Source organism: Eptatretus burgeri, chromosome 5, assembly GCF_056783735.1.
Source record: "Eptatretus burgeri isolate ZD-2024b chromosome 5, Ebu_testis_v1, whole genome shotgun sequence".
In the NCBI taxonomy this organism is placed as follows: Eukaryota; Metazoa; Chordata; class Myxini; order Myxiniformes; family Myxinidae; genus Eptatretus; species Eptatretus burgeri.
Genome location: NC_140965.1, coordinates 20,525,209 through 20,545,070, shown reverse-complemented (window position 1 = coordinate 20,545,070; position 19,862 = coordinate 20,525,209). Strand labels below are relative to the sequence as shown.

The 19,862-nt window shown below is 43.1% G+C and overlaps 1 protein-coding gene across 7 annotated transcripts in view; it reads left to right on the top strand.

Moving 5' to 3' along the window:
- The window catches only part of LOC147025992 (uncharacterized), a 101,196-nt gene that overhangs the window by 31,956 nt on the left and 49,378 nt on the right, over positions 1-19,862 (top strand). For all 7 annotated transcript variants that reach the window (XM_085880966.1, XM_085880962.1, XM_085880967.1 and 4 more), the window contains 5 exons: positions 7,726-7,770; positions 7,973-8,041; positions 10,613-10,657; positions 11,682-11,726; positions 16,381-18,585. In XM_085880966.1, coding sequence (XP_085737092.1) covers positions 7,726-7,770; positions 7,973-8,041; positions 10,613-10,657; positions 11,682-11,726; positions 16,381-18,585 — 2,409 coding nt within the window. The remainder of the gene's footprint in view (positions 1-7,725; positions 7,771-7,972; positions 8,042-10,612; positions 10,658-11,681; positions 11,727-16,380; positions 18,586-19,862) is intronic.

Sequence of the window (19,862 nt, the reverse complement as noted above, 5' to 3'; positions counted from 1 at the left end):
CTGGAACTGTTTCTCCATCATTCACACCATGTCATTGCAACCTGAAAATAAAGAACTTTTATCTAGTAATGTTATCTCAATGTTTTCAATTATTTCAATGCTAAATTTGTGCTTATGCCTTGAGATGCCAATTTTCTCACAACAAAGGCATGAAACAAAGAATAAGAAATAAACAAATATTATATAGACACATCATATCCTGTGTTTCGAGCAATATAATACAACAAATATAGAAGAAATGCCATATTTTGGCGGACATATTTATAATCAAGATGGTAGCCACGAGGGGGTGCAGATTTTTGGGGTCCATTTTTTTTTTTTAAGATCCCCAGGGGTAGTGGTATCCCTGTGCAAAGTTTCAGGCTTTCTGCAAAAACTGAACGATTCTGGTGAAAATCCTGCCTTAGCCGCTGAACTATCTGCTGTTGATCAGACAACGAAACGAAGGACAGGGCCCAATGGATTGATAGGTCAACGAAGTCAACGGATAGGTCTATGGCTCCAAATTTGAAAAAAGCCAGCTTGGCTCATATTTTTTGCACTAAAGTATATACTCGTATTTTGAAAAATGGTCACAATGAATTGACTGTGTTGGAGTGAAAGCATGTCAAAAAACAAACAAGCAGTCATAGACTGGTACTTACGAAATCGTCAACTTGACCTCTGACCTTGTCTAATAAAAGCTGTCTCTCGAGAAGGTAGCGACGCAAACCAGAAGTTTCTACAATGATTCTGTATCAAACCATCAAAAATCGTAACGTCGACCAAAGCAAAAATCTCCATTTCTCCATGAAATTATTTAATATTATTTTATCAGTCACAAAACCGTAATATTCGGCCATCCACCAACAATCTTTACATAATCCGACGGCTTAGCGAGTCAGGCATGCGACGATAACCTTTATTGGGATAAAAAATGACTTTTAAACACCATCTTTATCGAAAACACCGTCAGCGCGCACATGGAAAACCTTTACGTGATCAACGACACCTCTGCTCGAGCGCGCTGCACCACGTGACGAGCTGTGATGCGGCGAGTGAAATAGTTTTTTATACAATCTTAAAACGTTTCCAAAACATCCGATTTTTACAAGATTTTTGACGACCGAGTTTTAAGCATCATAAACGATCGCAAAAACCGAAGACAAAATTAAAATCGAAGTTAAAACGAACTCGTAACGTCGACCGAAGCAATAATACTCCATTTCTCCACATGAATTTACGGAATTATGTTTGACCTCACTGTGACCTTGACCTTTGACCGATTTTGACCAAAATCTAATCAGCGCTAGCCATCACCCTCCTGAATCGCATGGTGTAATTTGACATTGGTAGCTTCTTCCGTTCTCGAGTTATCGTGCCTACAAACAAACAAACACACAAACAAACACACACAAACAAACACATAAATACACAAGCAGAGGATGGAAGTCATCAATATACTTACGAAATCTTTAGATTTCGTAAGTAACAAATATGTAAATGGGGGGTTTACTGTATTTACTTTGATTTCTTATATAGCACATTTCATAATGAACAAAATATCCCAGGAGTAATAGGTTTAGACCCAGAAAAAATTTATAACAAGCTGAAGCTTTAAGGAAATGTTCAGAAAACTGTCAGGAATAACATAGTAAAAGTCCCCAAGAATCTCCCTTGGGGTTTTTGAGAAATTCAAGATGGCGTCCAAGATGGCCGCCGGCTTGAGATTTTCTCGTATTTCAGGCTTAAAACATCATAAAAATGCAAATAATGAGTCTAAATATATGTTTTTTGGGGCAGGGAATTCAATTTCAACAATATTTTGAAGATTTAATGAAATCCTTATGCAGTTATACATAGGTCTAAACCTATTACTCCTGGGCTATGAACAATTTTCACCATATCTGTGGTTATACTACAGAAACCTTAAAAAATAGAGTAAAATAAGAATATTCATGTATTGTATTAAATACATTAACAAAAAACAATTAACAAAACAATTACAAATGTTAAAACTTGTGAAACATATTTACAACATGACACATATTCACCCTCAGTCATCATCCTCATAATCAGTTTCTGGAGAAACAGGAGTTGATTCTTCAGCTTCTCCCTCAGCATCCAGCAAGGATGGTATTGGTGCTGCATTGTTGCAGGTTTGACCAGTGCACTTTGTACACAGAGCAGAGCAGTGCACCCCATCTTCCTGCAGCCACATGACACACCACAGCCATCTGCTCTGCAGCCACAAGAGATCATGTTGAGCAGAGTGTCTGGAGCAATGGGACGGTCAGTGTCAACTGGAGTCAGGATGTCCTCCAATTTCCATCCCCATGCTGTTGGCTGCAAGGGCCTCCCCATCCATTCCTGAATAGTGAGATATGCTCTGAAGGAATGATGCTTGGCTGCAGCACTTGTTGGATGAACGAAGATCTTTGTGTTGTTCAGAGGTAGCAGTGTGCACACTAGTGAACTTCTCCAAAGCATCGCACAAAGGAACACAGTGAGGCAGTGCATGCACCCATTTGGTTAAAGTGTTGTCTGTTATCCCTCTACCATGTGTCATCCCTCCACTGTTTTTCAGCATCCTCATCAGGAACTGCTCGATTGTCTGGTCGGAGAAGTTGCCAGACCAGAACTCATTGGCTCGGCGGATGGTAAAATAGCCCTTTGCAGAGAACAACGTGTACTCCTCAGGTGGCATGACTTGTGCAATGGAGTTCATCTGCTGCAAGTACAGTCTGCCAGACTTGGCATACGGTAGATGACCTGCTGCATAGAAATGCGGGATCATCTCCTGCACACAGTGAAGATGAAGCTTCCAGTTGCCAGTCCTCTCAGCTCTGATGAAGTTGAGCATGAGCAACACCTGGTGGATGTACTGCACCCATAACTTCCCCGTTCTGCTCTGTGTGGCAGCTTGATCTAGGTGGTGAGTGAGAAACTGTTGAAACTCTTGCAGACTTTCATCTTCATCTATCTCAATTGCATCTTCATCTTGGTCCACTGTGTCTTGGTACAGACTGACCAGATGTTCCTTGTTAGTCTGGCTCTCTCAGTCTGACTTGTCTAGCAGTACATAGATGAGGGCCAGCAAGGTCAGAATGTGGGCACGCACTGCTCGAGAGAAGGCATGACCTGTGAGCATATGCACCACTGAACCTTTGGTATACACTCGTTCCCTCAGGTTTTCCAATCCGCTCCCTGTCATGATCTTCCCAATGCTGCCTAGGTAGGACATCAGCAGGTGGAAGCCACCAAGTCGCACCACCACTTTGTCCAAGTCTCTGGAGGCAGCAACAATTTCAGAAGCCTTTTCATACAGAGGCTGATCAAATGTTACTGGGCAGATCTTGAGGTTGTGCTTGTCACTTTGTATTGTGTCTCTGCAAAGCACAGTGCAGTGTAGATAGTGCTGGAGTTGCTTGGTTCCAGATTGATGAATGGGAGAGTCTCAATTCTGGAGGTGTGGAACTCATCACTTTTCAGAACAGTTTTCATGAAGCCACTCCAAGGCAGACACGGTGTTAAGTTCAACATGCATCCAAATGGAATCAAGAGCTGATGCTTGCAGTCTGTGAGTGTCGGAGATCTGCAGAGGCTCTACTGTAACTGACTGCAAAGCAGGAACTGCAGGTTTGCTGTATGTCTTGATGGGTATGTGCCCAAAAGTGCCAACTGCTTCAGCTGGGGGTAGTTGGATTGTGCGCTTGACAGGAGACTTTTCTACTGTTCCGGGTGGTGTTACACAAGCTATGCCACCCATGGCATGGAAAGTGTTGTGCCCAGTTAGTGTAGCAACATTGAAATCTGCATTATCAAATACACACTGGGTGAAACCATTGAGGCCATAGGAGGGCTCACCAGCGGATATGAGGCTGTTTTCAAATCGCTGGACCTCCTTGTAGTCTTCTGCAAAACTGATGCTACTGAGGATGTCTATCAGCTCGCGAGAGGCATACTTGCGATGTATGTACACTGCTATGGCAAGTAGCACTGGTGAAATGAAAGACCTTGGTCTGCAGGCAGAAATGACAGAATGGGCAATGGCAGTTCATCGCCGACTCGCTACAGCAGCATTTTTGCCCTTTGGGTCCAACAACTTGTGCAAGAAGAGCTTCAGAGATTCAGGAATCATAGACGAACCATTTTCAGTTTCTTCCAAGGTTGGATATTCACCGAGATCATACACTGACAAACGAATTTCATCACGAATAATTCACTGAACAACAAAAGTTTTTTACTGGAGATGTGTAAAGTGATTTAGACTAATTTGGGTACGCTGATTTCAAAAATCATAACCGTTTTGCTGTATCACGTCAGGATTTTCAGTAACAGAAATATTCCCATTGCCTAGAAGTCAGGATTTCAATGAAATTTACAAAAATTCATTTATTCATTTATTTCATCATGAATGCTTCAAAATTATAGAAATTACAGAAAAACTCCACTAGAATGTAATTAAAAATGCTTTAGGCATTTGGCTTTGCGTTTGTGCTGCTCTGTGTCAGTTTCACGATGCAGGAACCAGCAGAAATTGCCCATCATGTTCGGGTTGTGCCGCCCTTGGTAACGCGTCTCCATGAGTGAAATCTCTTGGTGGAATCGCTCGCCGTGCTCGTCCGAGACTGCTCCCAAGTTGTCAGGGAAGAAGTTCAGGTGCTGGTGTAGGAAATGGATTTTCAGGGACATCCTGGAGCCAAGTTTCCTGAAGGACTCCAGCAGCTGCTGCACTATTTCTTCATAGTTGTCCGTGCGCTCGTTCCCCAAGAAGTTGTCCGTCACAGCTTTGAAGCTCCTCCACGCTGCCAGCTCTTTGGGGTTTAGAGTTGTCGGAAAAGTTTCGTCCTTCATAATCTGTCGGATTTGCGGTCCAACAAAGACACCAGCCTTGATCTTGGCCTCCGACAAGGTGTTGCCAAACTTTTCCTTGAGGTATAAAAACCCACGCCAATTCAGATCCATTGCCCGTACAAAACTTTTCATCAAGCCGAGCTTTATGTGGAGTGGTGGAAGGAAAACCTTGGCTGGGTCGACAAGGGCGACATGCTTCACGTTGTGTCGACCAGGTACATGCTCTTTTCGCTCTTCCCAATCTTTCTTCGTCCAGTGATTCTTGTCGTCTCTGCTATCCCAGAGACAAAGGAAGCACATGTATTTCGTGTAGCCTGACTGCAGCCCTAACAACAGCGCCACCACTTTCAAGTCTCCGCAGATGTGCCAGTTGAAGTCATTGTACTTGATGGAATCAAGCAGCTGCCGCATAGTCTCATAGGTCTCTGTCATGCCGAACGCGTGAGCCAGTGGGACTGATGGTTTCTCGTTGCCATTGTGGAGCAAAACAGCCTTCAAGCTGTTCTTCCCCGAGTCGATGAAGAGGCGCCAGTCTGCAGGATCGTGATCACACCCAAGTTCTTTCAACAGACCGTTGATGTCACTGCAGAATGTCATAGTGTCTTCCATCTCAAAGAACTCAGCCATGTCTCTGTGACGTGCTCTGAACAAGGATATCTTGGTGTTAGGTTCAAGTAGATTCCACTGCTGCAGCCTTGATCCAAGCAGCTCTGCCTTCGCCTTTGACAGCGAGAGATCTCTTACAAGATCATTTAAGTCTCCCTGGTTCAGAAGGTGTGATTCTTGAGTGTCGGGTTCAAAAGGTTCATCATCACCATCCTCTTCACCACTGCTTACAGCTATGTTCTGATCAGCTGGAGGTGTTGGAACGGGGTTCTCGTCATCATGAGGCACGGGTTTACGAGCAGAGACGCAGTCAGCGTACTTGATGTGACCTTTATTCTTCTTGTTGAAGCCGGCGATGCTTGTGCAGCAGAAATAACAATCATCATGATGATTCTGCGGCTCACGCCATATCATGGGCACCGCAAATGGCATGCTCGCGCGCTTGCCCACCAACCACTGAGTCAAGGTTGTGTGACAGCTTGTGCAGCAGATGTGTGGTGCCCAGCTCTGTTCTTGGTCCCCCAACCTTACACCTGAAGTAGTGAAAGTAGGCGGCCTTCATTTTCACTGCTGTAGATATACTTCGCTGTTGATCTTTTTTGGTATACCGACCACAGACATAACAGAAGTTGTCAGGATGATTGGTACAGGAACGCCTACTCATCTTTATCTGAAAGAAAGAAATATAACACAAGTTAACAACAATTGTACGAAATAGACATGTTAATGACATATGTAAATTTCATTGAAATCCTGACTTCTAGGCAATGGGAATATTTCTGTTCCTGAAAATCCTGACGTGATACAGCAAAACGGTTGTGATTTTTGAAATCAGCGTACCCAAATTAGTCTTAATCACTTTACACATCTCCAGTAAAAAAAAATTTTTGAAATTTGTTGTTCAGTGTAATTGAAGCTGCCATTTCAATTATTCTGTCATTTGCACAAGCTTTGTCAGCTGCTTGATCTGCCACCCACCTCTCACAAAGTATCCGGTGAGCAGATTCACGGACACTGACTATGCTGGATTTTCCAGGGAGGCTTGTTATAATGATATCATCTTTGTATCGCTCTTTCAGTTTCTGTTTGAAGTACTTGAGAGAATAGCCTTCCTCACCATTCAAGAATGTTTCCATGTGCTCCATGAGGTCAGAAACTGCATATTGACATTCGTCATTGTCATCTATATATGCACATAGCTCATTGAAAGCTGAAATCCTTTGAACATCAACTGGTTTGCCAACAGGTTTCAACTTTTGTGGGTTAGAAAGAAATTACTGGGCACAGGCACGATGGTATTTTGCCTCTGCGGCAACCAAATCAATGTTTGCTTCTATTCTTTTGGTAACCGCCTCTCCCCACTCATCACCCATCTCTGTTTCCCTTTTCAACACATTGTTCTTGAACTCTATTGTCTCTACATCGCTTGTTAACTTTCTGTGTTTGGTTTCAAGTCTGCTGCCAGTAATCAGTACTTCAGAGCAGAAAAGGCAGTGTGGAGTGATGTTAAACAAAGGAGTTCTGGACCGCAGGGTGTGTTGTTCAAATTCCTCATCTGCCGCTGATTTCTCAGACTTTCTCGTCTCAGATCTGATGGATGATTCCTGGGTGTAGGCTTTTCTACAGGCAATGTGAAGTGTCAGTGACTCCTGTATCTGTAGAAGTTCATGAAGACCATCCTGTTTCTCAAGGCTTGCAGCTACTAGAGCTGTCCTTCCTTTGGGTCCAACTTGCACAAAATCCTTGATGCATAAGTCCTTACAAATGATGCACGCACGACTCGATCTCCTGCTCTGAAAAGAAAACATTGTATTGTGCATGTCAGCCATATTAAATATGTAATAAGTTGATTCTATCTTAAAAATAGCCATAGTAATTGATTCTTTGTAACTTAAAATCTATGTTTTGACCCATTATTTTTAATTCTATGATGATTTCAACTTGAAATATGAGAAAATCTCAAGCCGGCGGCCATCTTGGACGCCATCTTGAATTTCTCAAAAGCCCCAAGGGGCATTCTTGGGGACTTTTAGTATGTTATTCCTGACAGTTTTCTGAACATATCTTGAAAGTTTCAGCTTGTTATAAATTTGTTCTGGGTTTGACTCAAATTTGACTTAATACTCCTGGACTAAAATCTCAAAGTGCTTTAAAAAGAAGGGGTAAGAGGAATAAAAATAAAGAAATGGCAAATGTTAAAGGTTGAGATTTTTCATGCAGTATAATACAGTAGTAATAATACAAGCGAACAGTTTCCTCAATTCTGCCCTCTTCATCCTCCAGCATAATTCACGAGCCAAGCCCAACAAACGAGACACCAGCAAAACGGTAAGAGGTTTTCGATGTCTTGTGTTTTGATTTACACCCTTCCCCACCCCCCTCTCTCCCATACCCCACCCCATCCACCAAACCCTGCCCCCTCTCCAAACACCACCTCCTCCTGACTCGCCTCCATGCCACTGCCTGTTTGATAGCACTTTTATTTTGAATGATTTCACATCATTCTACATTCGTTTCGTTCCATTTGTAGTGCTGCTTCAGAATCGCCAGAAAAAAGAGAAAAGAAGAAGAAGAAGAAAGAAAAGAAACGTCTGAAACAGTATGTCTGTTTCTGTTCTTTTCTGTGTTTCTGCAGCACCATTCTGCACTTTCCTGGATGGGTTTCTTCCCTTATACTATACCACTACATATATATATATATATATATATATATATATATATATATATATATATATATATATATATATATATATACATACAATTTTCACCTCTGCCACTGAAGGTGGACGGAGTTTGTTTTGCTCTTGTCTGTGAACAGGATATCTCAAAAAGTTGAGGACGGATTCTGACAAAATTTGGTGGAGAGGTTGAATGTGTGACAAGGACGAAATTCTTAGATTTTGGTGAAGATCCAGATCCAGATCGGGATACTCAAAATTTCTAAATGATTCCTCACCATTGAGAGAGTGGGCCAACAATGATACAAAGTACAGCACGATATCTCAAAAGGTTATGGACGGATACGGACGTCTCTTGGTGGACAGGTTAGGTGTATGACAAGGATGAATCGATTCGTTATTGGTGTAGATCTGGATTGGGATGTGAGAATTTATAATTTATAAGTTTTTTTTCTAGGGATTGTTCACCATTGAGAGATCGGGCCAAAAATGATGTATACCATCATATTTCAAAAAGTTGTGGACGAGTTATGACAAAACGATGTAGATGATTTGGTTCAGTGACGAGAACAAGCCGATGAGATTTTGGTTCAGGTCTGGATATAGATCCGGTCCTATCAGTGGGATGCAAAATGTAAATTGTTCAGCCTGGCAGAGGCGTGCACTCTCCCGAGTGCTGTTCTTGTTTTTAATGATTTCCTTTATTCTACTTTGCATGTCTTTTTGTGTCTGTGCACACTCAAAAGTAGTTTGCCTCAGTTGATTAAATTGGTAGCAAGAGAAAAAAAAAGCACAACAAACTAGAAAGGCACTCAGTAGAGCACATACCTCCGCCCGGATCCGGATTCGGATCCTCACCAAAATAGAATCAATTCGTCCTCGTCAAACATCCAACCTCTCCACCAAGTTTCGTTTCAATCTGTCCACATCTATTTGAGATATCGTGCTGTAATGTATATCTTGGCAGTGATATTCATGTCTCTGCTGGCTGTGAGCCAGAGGTCATTAGATGTGTGGGTCAGGTCTGGGGAGTCATGGATTCATTGGATCATGGGGTGTGGTACTGTCGGTACCTGTGCAGGAGGATGAAAGTCCGAGTCTTCAGGTCCTTGGTGCTTCTAGTCTTGCTCTACGGATACGAGATTTGGACTCTGATCAGGGATCTGAGACAGAGACTTGATTCCTTTGGTGCCAGGTCTCGAAGGAGAATCCTTGGCTATCGCTGGTCGGACTTTGTGTCCAACGAGTGGTTGCTGAGAGAGACTCAAATGAGATTTGTTACCTGCATAGTCCGTGAGTGTCAGCTGCGGCTGCATGGACATGTGGCTCATTTTCCTGACGCTGATCCCACTCACCAGATTTTCTCAGCGAGGAGTCTCATGAGTGGAGGAGGCTAATGGACTGACCACGTGCCTCTTAGTTGCAGCAGGTTGATCAACATCTCAAGGAGATTGGGATGGGCCAGGCATCTGCCTGGGGGATAGCCAGACGGAGGCCCCCAGAGCACCAGCAGAAAGTCGACGCAGCGACGCGCTGCTCCGGCGCATGCTCCCATACCTGTCTTGACCTGACTGTGTATTGTTTTTGGGCCAATCTCTCAATGGTGAAGAATCACTTAAAAACTTATCATATCCGGATCTTCACCAAAATACTAACAAGTCATTCTTGTCAGACATCCAACCTGCCCACCAAATTTCATCCAAATCCGTGCACAACTTTTTGAGAAATCCTGCACGCAAAGAAACAGACAGACTGGGGTGAAATCATAACCTCTGTCCACCTTCGGTGGGTGGGGATAATATGCTGTTCAAGTTTCAATTTGATATCTTGGAAAACTTTGTGAGATATGGCTATAATAAAATTACAAAAAGTCCCATTTGATTATCATGGGGTGGAATTGTTGTCATGGAAACTGTTGACTCATTATAATGACTAAATCAATCATTCTGATTTTTGGTGAACCAATTCAGTGACACTATGCAAACCCAATTGTATGTACCCTTGACCTCTGGCGTTTTTACTTCAAAAGTAATAGGCTTTAGATTTTGATAGATGAACCAATTCAGTGACCCTTTGTTCAAATTTCAAGTCAATCGGATAATTCACCGTGCGCATGTGTTTTTCCTGTGTGCGCGCACATTTGGCCCATGCGCACATGCTCGTTTGCTTCTTTTCCCACATGCCTGTTTGGTTTGTTCGTCTGCACGTTCACCCACGCACTGTCGTGCTTATACGTTCACGCGTGTTTGTACATGCATCTGTGCACGAGCCTTTTTGCGTGTGCGTGCACATGTGCCCGAATGTGTTCAAGTCGAGCATCTGTGATAATATTTTACCTGCGACTGAATCGATTACAATTATACCTTCAATACAATACGATTAAAATAGGAAAACCAAATTCAACATGCTTCTACATCATGATGAAATTGGTTCCTTGGTATTTGATAACTCTTATTTTATTTTATTTTATTTCTTTTCTTCCACATTCACAGTTCACGAGGAGAAAAAAAGGCGAAGAAGAAAAAGAAAAGGAAAAGGTATGTTTTGGGAATATTTGAGGTAAGTGTTGAATTGTTTTTGAGATTTGGTACATTGGGTTTGTGAGCACGTGTCGTCGTTTTGGTGGTCCACTTGGCTGAAGGTGGTTGGTTGCAGGAGCCTCTTTACAGAAGGTCACATGCTGTTCTCAAAGCTGCACACACAAGGCGTTTTCTGTTTTTTTTACACCGCCTCTTCCCAATTCCAAATCTCGGCGATGTATGACGTCATGGGCACCGAAGGGAGTACTCAGTTTTTACTCTTTATTTTCTTATTTGTCCAGGCGATATTTCAGCCATCCTTTAGGAAGCTGAAATTTGAGGGGGGGGGGGTGAAGATGTGCTTTGTTAAAAACGGTATTTTAATTTTTATTTATTAATCAATTAATTGATTAATTACTGAATTATCGATTTATTAATTCCTTATTCATTTTCTTTCTCATCTGGGCAATATCTCAGGCACCTTTTGAGTTATGAAGCTGATATTTGGACATGATGGTGAACAAGTAATTTGGCTATAAAGGGTATTTTTGGTTTATTTATTAGTCGATTATATTCATTTTTCGATGAATTAATTTTCAAACGGTTACAGATTCGGATGAAATGATGGTGGTTTTGGTATGCTATTACTCATTAGTCAATTGATTAAGAAATTATTTATTTTATGATTATTTGTTTTAATTATGCCATTAATGAATTAATCAATCAATTATTCAATCAATTATTGTACACCGCTCCCTCCCATTTCCATCTCAATGTTCTGCTCGGTGAGCAAGTTTCATTTTTACACATTCACCTCGGCATTGCACCGCTCCCTCCCAATTCCATCTCCATGTGCTACAAGGCAGCATCGCCAGGCACCGAAGGCGCCCCGGCAATGTTGCACGCTGCAGGATTTATTTGTTTATTTGGCATGGAGGAGGTGTATTATTTATTATATTTTATTCAACGGTTTATTTTTCCTGGTTTTTTTTTTTGAAAAGACACTGTATTGGGCCTAACACTTTTTTGTCTTCATTCTCAGAGTTGCAAAGTCTTCTAGTCGAAGTTCAGAGGAAAGTGACAGCAGGTGAGACTGCAGAGTTTGTCCTTGTAACATGCATGGATTTGTTGGCCTTTGCTTATTCATTTTAGCACCATTTTTCCATACTTACTGGGTTTCCATACCATCTGCCTGGGGGATGGCCAGACGGAGGCCCCTGGAGTACCGGCGGAAAGTGGATGCAGCGACGCGCTGCTCCGGCTCATGCTCCCATACCTGACCTGACCTACTGGGTTTTGACCTCTAATTAATTTCATTGTCACTTCTGCAAGAGCATTGTACAGTTGTTCAAAGTTGTATTTTTATTTTGCCTTTTTTCTTTTTAGTTTGAAGCTCATAATAGAGTTTAAACACTGGCCTGGTAGGATGGCCAAGAGGTACGCACACTTGCCTCTAAGCTGTCTAGCCTGGGCTTGAATCTCGACACAGCTATAAACTGTCATCCTGGTGTATCACAGGCAGGGTGATTTGTCAATGTGTGCTATCCCTTGGATCGACATTAAACGGGCGTGCCGTCTGCTGGCAATTGGTGAACATTAAAGATCCCATAGTCTCCTTCGTCAAAAGTCAGCAAGCTATCGCCAGCGCCCTGGAACAAATTACAAATTCCTACCGTAATTACTTAGTTTACTTAATCAGGCCTGGCCAGCTAGTTCCTGGAGGACTTGGCCTAAAAAAAAAACTTCCCCTGGCTAACCCCACAAAAAGTGGGAATAATTGTGGCCTTTAGAGAAGAAAATGAATAGTTTAAACAATTCAACCTACTGGGGGGTGGTGTTGGGGATAATGGGGAGGGGGGAGGGGGTGCAGGGCAGGGAGAGACAGGCACACACACACAGACATACCTTCTTTTTTTGCTTTGGTATGCAGTCGAGGCTCATGAAGAGCTAGAACACTGAACAGATCAAGTAGCAATGAGAGGGAGAGATAGAGAGCAAGAGAGAGAGAGACACACACACAGAGACAGACAGACAGACAGACAGAGACACCAACAGGGTTTCAGGACAAAATAGAGGGAGACTTGGACAAATAATGGATGTGGGAAGGAATGAAGGTAAGGGAGAATGCATGGGGTGGACAAGATGTATACAGAAGCAAACTCTCAGGATGGAAAAACTGGAAATTTGTCAGGTGGTCTGCTTGATTGGGGGGGGGGGGGGATTAAATTTCAACAGTGGATTTCTGGGCTTAATCAGTAAATTATTGCTGCCTCGAATGTTGCAATCTCCAAACATCAGTCAACTTGTATCTTGAGATAGCACAAACAAAATTTCGCGTACTGGCTACATGTGGCTCAGCCCCGTTCCTATCCAGGAAGGAGTTTTGTGTACAATTAAAATCTCTACCAAGACATAAAAAGTGGTCAAGGGGAACACCAGCGAGATACAAGTCAAGCCAATTGAAAGGGGGGGGGGAAGGGAAGATCTTTCAGAATTTGTACTTGGTGTGCACACATTGACAATTGAAAAATGCTGCTGACCAATGGAGATCAGGTCAAGGAAGCCATATATCTATTCACAATTACTTTAAAGGAAACCAAAGTTAAGGGAAGAGTTTGCCGAAGAAAGATGGTTATCCCAGCAATCAGACTTGAAAGACTTCTAAAATCACCATTTCCCCTTACTAAACAATTCCCGTTCAGCCATCAGGTGTAAAATATCGAACTTGTTACACTCAACTAGCTGTTTAACTTGCACTTTATGAAGAGAGTTGTGACAACCGTTAATATTAAGGCGAGCAATTGAGATTTTCATTGAAAAAGAGTCACTCGCAAGGATTACATCAGTCATTATCTTTAAGTTCTTTCTGAGCAAAACTCAGCAATTTCCTTAACCGGTGATGTTGAGGATCGGCAATGCTGTATCGATCAAGTCTAGAAATCATTATTCAAGCCACTTAAATAAAATTATCCAGATCAGGTAAATGGTCTTTGATTTTGACACCCTTTTTATAAAACTTTTGTACAAGAAAACATGAACGGTATCAGGAGAAACAGGTGAATTGACCTCAACTTTCTGAGAAAGAATGCCACTTTAAGTGTCACTTATGGCCAAGACAACAAAGGATGTCCCATCAGACTCGTATCCCATGCTATCAACCACAAGCTCTTGCTGTTCTTCAGCAGCAACATGATGAGCTGCCATAGCTGTAATCACCTCTAAATTACAATCGATTTGTACTTCTGGTGTATCAATTTTACTGCAGCAACTGCACAAGGGGGGGGGGGGGGAGTTGTATCAGTTCCGCAAGGGACCTCATGTTCATCGGGCACACAAGAAACCAGTTTCTTGTGTATTACAAACTGTAGGATGATTACTGTTTAAGAATGCAAACTTGTGGATCGATAATTGGGATAACTAGGCTGCCCAGCAGATGAGTCCGTAGGAATGGGTTGAGGTAATTTGCTCAACAGGCATGACGTGTGCTGTGACAGTTTGCTCACAAGAAAGAGGCCTTTTAGGTTCTGCATGACTATCTATTTTACTGTCAATCAAACGGTTCTATGCTTTACTCCGAGTAGCAACAGTGAAACCAGCAACAGCATCACTAGTCTCTGCTGGATGAGACTTTTATGAAGGAGATTCCTGTCCTTCATGTTGCACGGTGCTCTCATTCGACGCTAAATTAACGTCTGGGGGATTACCAGGACAACCACTTCGCAGATGTCCATGTTGACAACAGGCATAACAGATTAACACCCGTGTTGCAAATATTTGATAAACGTAATTATCATGTTTAATTGTAGATTTAACGTCAAGATCATGACTGTTGTCTTTCAAAACCATAAAGAGTTGATGCCTGAAGGAATACACGTTTAAAACTGTCATCATGACAGCATAAGGGAACCATAGAAATCTGAGATGTGATTGTACCAAAATGAAGAACAACAAGCTCTTCTTTTTTTTTCATTCTCCATGAAGGGTGGTGGGATGTTGGAAGCAATAACTTTTAAAGATGGGAAATCAAGTGGTGAAACTGGAATGAAATTATGAGGCTCAACAGATAAGCCCAATTCCATGACACGCCATCATACTTTCTTGTAAATCTAAAACAATAACTCTCTTATTTGTTCTCAATGCTGCGAAGTCATTCTGAGCCCTGATAACTTCACCAACAATGACGATAACTTCTTTGACTGACATGTGGGCCAGAGGAACATGTGAGGCCTTTCTTTCGGTTTAACAAGCCGAAACGGCACCACGAGAATGGATGCCTATCATACCAGCCATGCTAGAACAAGCAACGGTAGAGGGAAATGAAAATAAATTGAAGGGTTCTCGTCACTCTTCAGTGAAGAAAATATGCGGAAACAATGGAGAGCGAAGCAAAAAATTCACCCACAATTCCACCGCATGTACTGTACTCTAATCTCTCCTCTCCTTTCTCTCTCTCTCCCTCTCCCTCTCCCTCTCCCTCTCCCTCTCCCTCTCCCTCTCCCTCTCCCTCTCCCTCTCCCTCTCCCTCTCCCTCTCCCTCTCCCTCTCCCTCTCCTTCTCTCGACTCAAGTAAAAGCAGACAAAATATAGAGGGAGAAGGGTAAGGCCAAGAGGAAGGGAATATGGAGAGTAACAATTTGCAGCTCACCAAAAAGGTGAGAAAAGGATGAAAACGACATGAAAAGGGGTAGAAAACCCGACAGCAGAGCAACTCACAACTCACCAAACACACGCAGCCACCATGACACCGCACTCAAAACACGATCGACCACACAGACATACAGTGAGAGAATGAGACAGAGAACATCAAAAAGAAAGAGAAAAGAAAGGGAGAGGAGGGAAGCTGAGGAAAAAAGAGAGAAGAGAGAGAACACTTCCAAATGTTTGTGTGACCAAAATCGATTTGAAGATGTGAATATCAGCAGATGTGAACCAACATGTAACGTCACTAAAATTATCACTTTGCAGTGTCTTTAGAAACCTGTAGAGAAGGACAGGATGGAGTGGGGAAAGTAGATAGTTATTACCTCTTAGAGAAATTCTATTTTTTTGTCCTTTGATGACATTCAAACTAAATTAAGTCAATGAACTCTTGATACTTCCTTCAGCTTCATTACTTCACTTGTATTTATTCCTAAATGCTGGGGTTTTTTTATCCCCCGCCGCGTGGCGAAAGGGGGATATTGTTATCACCCGGGTCGTCTGTCCGTCCGTCCGTCCGGCTGGCTGGGCGTCAACATTTATAGCGTCAACATTTATAGCTGTGAGTGCGATAACTCATAAACTGTTCACCATATCGATTTGAAATTTGGGTCACACATGTACCACCTGAAAAGGAAGAACCCTATTGATTTTGGGCATGGCAGGATCCAAGATGGCCGACTGGGGCGGCCATCTTGAAAAAAAATGTTTTTTGTAATAAATGCAAAACCGCTTATCTGATTTCAATTATTTTTGGTTACTACGTTCCTCACCCCTGGGGAACTTTTTCGAGATGATTACCAAATGGTGTCTTGTTTCTAATTCACCTCCCTCATTACCTGGAATATGTATGACCTTTTTCATTTAATGGCGGGGGATTCCCCATCTCTGATGGTATATTTAATGTTGTGGTTAAGATGATGCTAAATCCAAAAATGTTAATTTTGAAATTCTTATGCTACTTCTCTTTAATTGTTTGCTCTTATGAAACAATTTTGCAAGTTTTTGGCATCACCTTTCTTCTCTTTTGTAACTTCTCACAGCCAAGGTCATGAAAAGGCATACAGAGAAGAGCAGAGAAGATATTACAAGGGGCGATTTCAGGACGATCGGGTGCAGCAACCAGAGGCAGAGGAGAGACGCGGTGGTCGATGGCAAATGGATGAGCGTGATCAAAGAGGCAGGAATTGGGATGAGCAAAGCAGAGAGAGACTAGAAGAGGATGAACGACATCGGAGGGAAAGAAGCACATCGCATGGAAAAGATGGGTCTGAGGCACAGAGAGGAAGAACTGAAAGAAGAACATTAAGTGATGCTGAGAGGTGTAGACAGAAAGAGGATCAAGGATTGAAAGAACGATGGAGAGACGGAGAAGGTAGTGAGATGGAATATGGACAAAGAGATGAGATTGGAAAAGAACTTGAGAGGAATGGAGGAAGGAGATGTAGGGGCAGGGATGAGAGTCAAAAAAATACAGAAGTCGATAAAGGAAGAACTAGCATGCGATATGAGAGAACAAGAGATAAGGAGAGGAGAGACCATGATCGAGATGAAGACGTGGAGAAGATGGGTGAAAAGGACAGAGAGCAACTGCATAAAGATCGAGAGAAAGAAAGAGAAAAGGAGAGGAAGAGGGAAAAGGAAGAAAGATTGAGGGACAAAGAAAAGGAAAGAGAGAGGAAAAATGAAGAAAGGACAAGGGAGAGGGAGAAAGAAAAGGAGAGAGAAATGGAAAGGGAGGAACGAATGAGGAAAAAGGAGAAAGAGAAGGATAGGGAAAAGAAAGAAAAGGAGGAAAGAGAGTGGAAAGAAATGGAGGAGAAGAGGGAAAAGGAGGAAAGAGAAAGGGAGAGGATGGAGGCTGAGGAAAGAGAGAGACATAGGAGGGAAGCTGAGGAAAGAGAGAGGGAGAGGAGGGAAGCTGAGGAAAGAGAGAGGGAGAGGAGGGAAGCTGAGGAAAGAGAGAGGGAGAAGAGGGAGGCTGAGGAAAGGGAGAGGAGGGAGGCTGAGGAAAGAGAGAGGGAGAAGAGGGAGGCTGAGGAAAGAGAGAGGGAAAGGAGGGAGGCTGAGGAAAGAGAGAAAGAGAGGAGGGAGGCTGAGGAAAGAGAGAGGGAGAGGAGGGAGGCTGAGGAAAGAGAGAGGGAGAGGAGGGAGGCTGAGGAAAGAGAGAGGGAGAGGAGGGAGGCTGAGGCAAGAGAGAGGGAGAGGAGGGAGGCTGAGGCAAGAGAGAGGGAGATTAGGGAGGCTGAGGAAAGAGAGAGAGAGATTAGGGAGGCTGAGGAAAGAGAGCAGGAGATTAGGGAGGCTGAGGAAAGAGAGCGGGAGATGAGGGAGGCTGAGGAAAGAGAGAGGGAAATGAGGGAGGCTGAGGAAAAAGAGAGGGAGAGGAAGGAGGCTGAGGAAAGAGAGAAGGAAAAGAGGGAGGCTGTGGAAAGAGATGAGATGAAGCAGGATGAGGAGAGGAGAGAGGCTGAAGAAAGGGAGAGAGTGAAGATGAGGGAAAGAGAAAAGCAGGAGAAGGAGAAGAAGAGGGACAGGAGCAGGAGCAGGGACAGGAGCAGAGATAGAGAGAGGGATCGGAGCAAGGGTAAAGAGAGGGATAGGAGCAGAGGTAGAGAGAGGGATAAGAGCAGGGGAAGAGAGATGGATAGGAGCAGGGGTAGAGAGATGGATAGGAGCAGGGGTAGAGAGATGGATAGGAGCAAGGGTAGAGAATGGAATAGGAGCAAGGGTAGAGAGGGAGATAGGAGCAGGGCTAGAGAGAGAGATAGGAGCAGGGGTAGAGAGAGAGATAGGAGCAGGGGCAGAGAGAGGGATAGGAGCAGGGGCAGAGAGAGGGATCGGGATAGAGGTAGGGACAAAGAGAAAGATTGGGGTAGGGACAAAGATAAAGATTGGGGTAGGGACAGAGAGAGGGACAGGGATTGGGACAGAGAGAGGGACAGGGATAGGGACAGAGAGAGGTATAGGGACAGGAACAGGGAGTGGTATAGGGACAGGGAGAGGGACAGAAATAGAAAGAAAGATAGGGATGAGGTTAAGAAAGTGGAGAGGATAAAAGGGAGGGAGGAGAGAGAGAAAAAAACAAGGGGAAGGTATGTTGAGAAGAGGTGGGAGAGATCAAGTGCTCAGCATTCTGAAAAACGCAGCAGTCATTCATCAAGTTCTCGGTCACGTGACCGAACATCACCTTCCGGGGAGTGGACAAAGAAAAGGAAAGGCTCAAGGTCACCAACAAGACACAAAAGGTACCAGGTTAAATTCCATTTGCTTTCACAACAAATGCACATTTTCTTCAGAGCTGATTCTGAATATTACATAAACATAATTTATATTGCTGTCATTATTCATTAATATTGCTGCTTTCTCTTTCGGTCCTTTTTAGATGCCCCTCAATGCCAAAAGATCAAATTATATTTATTATTAACTCGCAGATTTACTCTGCATTGCGCGGGAAGAGAAACGTGAATATGTAACACTTTGTAGCCAAAGGAAATTTAGAAATTGTAATATCCTCTGCTGCCGCCACCACCACCCAGTGGCGCCACATAGTACACTTTTATGTAGACAATTTATGCCCCACCCCTCCTCCATACACCCGTGCACGGGGCCGTGGCCACATAGCCCATATTACCCCCCTCCCCCCCCCCCCGCCACACACACAAACGCACACACACACACACACACACAGTTGTATTTGTACCCCAAGTTTGGAGTTTGCAACCGAAAAGATGTGGCCATGCATAGGATATATATATATATATATATATATATATATATATATATATATATATATATATATATATATATATATATATATATATATATGTATATATACACACAGCTCTGGAAAAAAATAAGAGACCACTCCAAAACAAATTTAAATCAGCATCTCCACACGTATGGCAGCCATTCCATTCCAGTGTCTGTTGAATTTCAACACAGGCACACCTCATTCTACTTCGTGAGGTACTGGTAAGGTGATCACCTGAACCGAATCTTATGTAACGAGGAAAAGTATAAAAACCACTGCTGTGGTCATCACTATCCTCTTGCAATAGGACCAGCTGGATGGCAAAAACAGTGCTCGTAGTACCTCAAAAGTAATTGGAATCAAAAAAATAACTATTGACCATGCCAAAAGAGTTGAAAAGAAACATTTTGAGTGAGGGAAAGAAGGGTTCAATTCTGGCTTTACTGGCAGAGGGATACAGTGAGCGTCACGTTGCTTCCATCCTTAAAATTTCAGACAGCGGTTCATAAGAACAAGGTCAAGCAGCAGACATTGGGGACAACAAAGCTACAGACTGGCAGAGGGCGAAAACGACTTTCCACTGACCAGGATGACCGCCAACTCATTCGAATGTCACTCAACAACCGTAGGATGACATCAAGTGACCTACAAAAAGAATGACAAACGGTAGCTGGGGTTACGTGCACGGCGAGGACGGTTCGAGGCAGGCTCCAAGGGGCACGGCTGAAGTCGTGCAAAGCTAGAAAAAAGCCCTTCATCAATGAGAAGCAA